The sequence below is a fragment of the Vigna unguiculata genome, chromosome 11, assembly GCF_004118075.2.
Source record: "Vigna unguiculata cultivar IT97K-499-35 chromosome 11, ASM411807v1, whole genome shotgun sequence".
Taxonomy (NCBI): Eukaryota; Viridiplantae; Streptophyta; class Magnoliopsida; order Fabales; family Fabaceae; genus Vigna; species Vigna unguiculata.
The window spans coordinates 10,291,684-10,298,295 of NC_040289.1; the positions used below are offsets into that span (position 1 = coordinate 10,291,684).

Below are 6,612 nucleotides of genomic sequence, written 5' to 3' on the forward strand. Positions count from 1 at the left end.
GCTATGGCCCTTGTATTGGTTCGTTTTTAGATTTATATACTGTTGGTTAACTCTCTATCCAATTTTCTTTTGGGCATCATGGTGTGCCATGAGTTGTAAGGAGTTGAGTTTCAAACTCCCGTACCGTGCTTATATGTTATATTTATGTGACACTACATTTAATCTCGCTTATTAAATCAAATGGGGTGTTACGGTTAGAATTAAAATGATTAGTCGAATATTTTATTTTAGTCATGTTTATTAATTTGTTGGAAAATTATTTTAGACACTACTCACATTGGATTTTCATTTGTTGGATGTTTTGTTTTATTATGCTTTTGAAATTATGTTAGGCAAATATTTGTTTGGATTATTCTACTATACATCGATAAACTTAGATGAATTTTTTTCATGTACATTTAAACTTAAAAAACGAACTAAAAGATAGAATTAAGTTAAAATAAAATTATCTTAAAAAAATAAATAAATTTATCTAAATAAAAAAATTAAGCTCTAAAATATTTTATTTATTTTATCTAAACAAATTATTTAAAAAAAATTACATAATAAATAGATTCCCAAGTCTACCTGACATTGCAGAAAAAATGAAGCCATTGTCTTCTTCACCATTATCAGCAGAAACAGAGTGTGCATGGACCGTGATCGTTGCTGTGATTCCTCCATGAATGCCACATAAGAGTGTCACAGTGGTGTAGGTACACGTACTCATGTACGTGTATCACCGCTCTTACAGACACATCACCCAACTCATCTTAATAGTAAAAATCACTCCCATGAAAATCACGAGGCAGTGAATTTTTATAATTAAACAGATACAGTGGAATCCAGCTTCCGTTTTTTATAATTAAATTTGTAGGTTAAATGTATGTAATACATATAGTGGTGTAAGTGTATACGTTTTATGATGTACCATAGCCCTTCTCACTTCGTCCCAGTAATGGAGCTATTTTCATTTTCTTCCTCAACAGCAACAATGTGTGTGTTGAGCGTGATCGTTGCTGTGGTTCCGTTATGGGCAATGAAAATGTTGAACACGCTGTGGCTTAGGCCTAAGAGGTTGGAGAAGCTTCTCCGAGCACAAGGTCTTCGTGGTGACCCATACTCCCTTTCACTTTCCACCTCCAACATAAACCATGCCCCACAAAACAACCTTCAATCGCAATCTTTTGTTGTCTCCGATGATGTCGCTCCTCGCTTGTCCTTGCCCGCTAACAACACTGTTGCCAAATACGGTTCTCTTTTTCTACCTTCCTAATAACTTTAAACTAGATATAACTTGCATTCACTTTGAGCATGAAAGTGTTTTTGAAATTTATAAAAGATATATTGTAATTTTAAGCCTTTGAGAGTGATAAGCTGTAATCTAACAAAAAAATAATAAGGAAACAACTAGAATTTTTAATATTTTACAAATTTTTGTTCTGTAAATTTGTTATAGAAATTTGCAAAAGAATATTTTTTTTATAGATTTTTATAAAAAAAAATGACGGACTGGATAATTATTTTTATGTGAAAAATATTTTGAACTAAAAATTTTGCAAAAAATTGATAATAAAATGTGTAAGTATTTTTTATGAAAAAAAAATTCAAAAAAAAATTGAAATGTGTTTTTGTTAATAGTGATATAGAATGTTCTTTAGTAGAACACCTCTTAGGTGACGCATTTAAAATCATTTCCGATTTTCGACTTCATAATTTATATTTTAGTCTATGAATTTAATAATTTGCTTTGTATTTAGTTTACGATCTTAATCATTTATTATGTTGTAGTACTCAAAACCAATAGTTTGTTTTCATTCCATTCATTATCTATACTTAATTCAGGAACTAAAGGAAATGATTATTTAATTCAAGAACTAAAAGTAAATGATTATGTTAGAGATTTTAGATTAAAATATAAGATTTTTCTAAGTTGAATTACACTTAAAGACTTCTGTAACGTCTTTTATGATGGTGTTTTATGAAAATCATCCCTTTGTATTTTAACAAAATTTAGTTGAATTAGAGTTAAAGTCGTGTTTTATGAAAGTCATTTAAATTATATTTTAACAAAAAATTTAATTTGTTAATATATTGTTCCGACTGCGATTGGATTATTACCGGTTCTTCTCGTTTCCTTTTTTATTCCATTTAGCATGTGTAATTACAAAATTATCTTTTCCTTTTGGTATTGTTCTTGATAGAAGATAAGTCGAAAACAGTACCATTTGTTATTTTCTTTTTAAAAGATTTAATGTTTTTATTAGAAATTCCATGTTTACTAAAGATTAGGTATATTAATACTGTATATACAATAACTTCACTTCTTACAAGTCAGATTTATGAAAATGAATTACACTTAATTTATTTCTTAATATAATATAAAACTATTTCGAATAAATTTTGTTGGACATACTAGTTGTTGTATAAGACTAATTATAAATATTTAGTTAAAATGTTTCTATCAATTTAAAATCAATTCGAGTGGTTGACACCTCGCATTACAAATTAATTTTGAAGTAATAAATTATATTTAAATTCACTTATTAAACATTTTCTCATAGTTCTTTATATATACACTAATAGACGATAATGTTTCATGATAATACTAATATTTGATTAAATTATTGATATTTTTGCTGTAATTAAGAGTGAAGGTAAAAGTGTGTCATATAAAACAACAAAACATTACGGTTTCAATTTTTTTTTATCCTTATGTTATTAAAGCAAAGCCTTTTTAGCAAATGCTAATATACGTGAATTATGTGCAGGCAAGAACTCCTTTTTCTGGGAACACACAACACCAAAAGTCATAATCACTGATCCAAATCAAATCAAAGAAGTCTTCAATAACATTCATGATTTCCAGAAACCAAAGATAACTGGCATTGCAAAGTTCTTGATCAATGGTCTGGTAACTTATGAGGGTGATAAGTGGGTTCAACATCGAAATATTATCAAACCTGCATTCCACTTGGCAAAATTGAAGGTAAGTTTATTACTTTAATTTATGAATAAACAATTATTTTACAGTATTACCTAATCATTAATTGACATGTACAAAAAGTATGTATACTTTTATATGAATTTCAAAAATTATCCTAGTTGTTCTGATCTAAAGACTCTTGAGATGAAGTACTGTTGATTTTATCTTTAAAAGTGTGTCGTAGGACTAATGAAATACCAGAACAAATTCAGCTGAGTGTTAGAAGAATTTAAATACATTTTTTTTTGTCCAACACTCTAACACGTTTCTTAAAAACAAAATCCTGAAGAAGTTTTAGACTCTAAAATAAACAATAGCATATCATATATGATGATAGACCTTAAAGACAAAACTTTAAGGTCAGAAAATTAATTATTTCTCATCGATTAAATTTATGTACATTATAATCAAATTTAATTACAAATTATTTTTTATGCTTCATAACCAAATTAAACTCTTAGTTGATGCTTAATTTGCAGAACATGCTACCAGCATTTTCTCAAAGTTGCCATGATGTGATTCGTGAGTGGATGGAAATGTTGTCATCAGATGGAAAATGTGAGATTGATGTTTTTCCTTTCCTTCGAAATTTGACTCGTGATGTAATTTCTAGAACAGCTTTCGGAAGCAGTTATGTAGAAGGAAAAAAGATATTTCAGCTTCTCAAAATTCAGGGACACCTTGTCATGACTGCAAAGTACAAGAACACACCAATACTCCGGTAAGACCACACTAACTCCTAGTATAATATGATTACTAAATTAAGCATGTTTTAGTTTTATTGAAACTAAACTCACCATGAAGTTATAAGAACATCAAGGAATCACCCTAAAAGCTAGACATTATAGATAGAGCTTTTAGTTTAATTATGAATTACATACAAATTTTGATTTAAGATATATATGATATTTGTTTCAAAAAATCTTTGGAATTCAAGAAATGAGGCACACTTAATGACTTATACAAGAACTAGGTTATTGTCATCAGAGTTCAACATATTATGAAATTGACCTTATTAGTTCAACATGTTTATAGGCATTTACCAACACCTACCAAAATGAAGATGAAAGCAGTTGATAAACAAATGAAAATTTTAATTGGGGATATGATAAAAAAACGGGAGAAAACCATGAAGAATGGTGAATCCAACAATGAAGATTTATTAGGCATGCTTTTGGAATCAAATCAAAGGGAAATGCAGGGAAGTGGAAACAGTAAGAGTAATGGAATGACTATCGATGAAGTAATTGGTGAGTGCAAGTTATTCTACTTAGCGGGGCAAGAGACAACTTCATCTCTGTTGGTTTGGACATTGATCATGTTAAGTAGGTATCATGAATGGCAAACACGAGCAAGGGAGGAAGTTCTTCATGTTTTTGGTAAACAAAATCCAAACTTTGATGGGTTAAGTCAGCTAAAAATTGTATGTATCACATGCTTTTATTTCATTATCTTTATTAAAAATGTCTTTCATGCTAACATGTGCTAAAATGTTTCTTTCGTAGACTACCATGATTCTGTACGAAGTTTTGAGGTTATACCCTCCCACTGATTTCATCCATCGCACACTCCAAAAGGACGTGGAGCTTGGAAACCTATCATTGCCAATAGGAGTAAAAGTTACTTTGCCAATAATTGTACACCACCAAGATGCTGATATCTGGGGTAATGATGCAAAGGAGTTCAAACCAGAAAGGTTTTCTGAAGGAGTTGCTAAGGCAACAAAAGGAAAAGTTGTGTTTTACCCATTTGGATGGGGTCCTAGAATTTGCATCGGCCAAAACTATGTCTTGTTGGAGGCCAAGGTAGCATTGTCATTGCTTTTGCAAAATTTCTCATTCGAGCTTTCTCCTGTTTATGTGCATTCTCCTACAGTTATGCTTAGCTTGCAGCCAAAACACGGGGCACCCCTTATTTTGCAAAAGCTTTGATAATTAATTGTATTTTGAATTGAAAGGTCATGGTTTGAGATCTACAAAAGAGTCTCACTACTATAAGACTATGCATATGTCACTTGGTTTAATGTAAAACTATTAGATTGCCCTTTTGTAACACGTGTTTGTGTACGTGGATTGAAACTATATTTCTTTTAAGAATATGTATGTTGTAATGCATTGAGTGATGTGTAATGAATAATTATGTTAAATATGTCATGGTATTTTTCTTTTTTGGAAAGGAAAATGATACTTATAACCCCTATTAATTTTGGTCATTTGATATTGTGCGCCCTCTATAAAGCATGTTTCTAAAATCATTTTTATGTGTTTTTATTTCACTACAAGAATGCAATGAGATAGAATCGAAATATTACTATTAGCTTTAGCTTTTACGCTATAAAGAAGAGACACAAAATAAAATACCTAGATTAGTGTTGGCCAAACGACACTAGATAATCACCAATAGCGACAGTTGAGGGACGCTAACTACTCAGAATTAAAAGAAAAACATAAGTTTCATAGCGATAGTTGGGGGACACTATTTTATTTCAAACGAATGTTGGCTAAGGGACACTTCTACCTTATTGTTAAAAAATAATAGAAAAAATCTAGATTAATTTGGTAGGGAGGGTTAGGGGACGCAATCAATAGCATCATTATGGAGGCTAACTCCATATGTTACTAAAGATATAAAAAAATAGTAATGTGGGACAAAGAAAAGAAATAAAAAATTATTTTTCAAATAACATTGTCGATTAGCTAAGGTAAGTTAATAAAAATAAAAAATGAAAAATTAATTTTGTTGACATGGCTTCGGTTGAGTTAAACAAAAACATTATTTTATAGAGGATAGAGTGGGTTCACCAATAGTTAAAGAAATATGTGAGAATTTTAACTTTACCATTTTTGTTTCATTTTCATCAGCTTCCCTCTCCATTTACTTTTTCAGTCTTGTGCGCTCAAAGTCTTTTTCTCTCTATTTTCATTTGCTTCCCTCTCCATTTTCATTTTCAATCCCTCTCGGCAGAGTTTCAATCTCAAAGTCTTCCCTTTGTCTTCTTCAATTCACCTTCAACCCCAAATCTCACTTCGACCCTAAACACATGAGCTACCCAAATCAAGCTATCGAAGTGAACAAGTTGTTATTGAAGACGCGGTGGGTTTGGTCCTAAAGACGTAGTGGAGTTATTGACTGTTTGACCCTGAAGACATAGTGGGTTTGTATTTGTGGCTTCGGTGTTGAAGGTTGTGGGTCCAAAAGGGAGATAGTAGCTTCGATGTTTTATTGCATTCTCTTTGAAATGAGCTAGTGAGTTCTAATCCCACATATTTACATAGATTTATCAATTGAAGAAATTGGTTTCCCAACTTATTGAGCAACTGTTTGGGACTTGTCTGGTTGCTATTTTCCCAATTGAATACCTTGTTTGACAACTATTTTGATATACCAAAGTGAATGTGTAAGGCCCACTTATACTTTAGCCCTAATGTTTAAGGGTTGCCCCAAATCAATTGAGCCTAGGGTTGGCCCATAGGGTGTCCAAAACCCCTAAGGCAGCCTAAACCCCCTCATTTCTGCCACTTCATGAAAATAGTGTTTCTCAAACCCTCACTGTTCTCAACAGAAGCTTTGCTAGGGCTTGGTTCGCTCTTGGTCAAGCTAGCTCAAAAGCTCACCCCCATCTCACATAAGTTAGTTCCTGAACCATA

At 31.4% G+C, this 6,612-nt stretch overlaps 1 protein-coding gene across 1 annotated transcript; it reads left to right on the plus strand.

Annotated features, from left to right (window-relative positions):
- The first annotated feature begins 894 nt into the window (after positions 1–894).
- On the plus strand, positions 895–5,146 carry LOC114169728 (11-oxo-beta-amyrin 30-oxidase-like). The gene is made up of 5 exons (XM_028054995.1): positions 895–1,232; positions 2,751–2,968; positions 3,445–3,686; positions 4,001–4,388; positions 4,471–5,146. The coding sequence occupies exons 1-5, from the start codon at positions 902–904 to the stop codon at positions 4,894–4,896; spliced, it is 1,605 nt and encodes a 534-aa protein (XP_027910796.1). The 5' UTR covers positions 895–901; the 3' UTR covers positions 4,897–5,146.
- Positions 5,147–6,612: the final 1,466 nt, after the last annotated feature.

What these genes read in the sequence shown, in the direction of transcription:
- LOC114169728 (XM_028054995.1), top strand. Translation starts at nt 902, where the DNA reads ATGATGTACCATAGCCCTTCTCACTTCGTCCCAGTAATGGAGCTATTT. An exon ending in CAACACTGTTGCCAAATACG is followed by an intron (nt 1,233 to 2,750) that starts GTTCTCTTTTTC and finishes AATTATGTGCAG; the next exon opens with GCAAGAACTCCTTTTTCTGG. An exon ending in TCCACTTGGCAAAATTGAAG is followed by an intron (nt 2,969 to 3,444) that starts GTAAGTTTATTA and finishes CTTAATTTGCAG; the next exon opens with AACATGCTACCAGCATTTTC.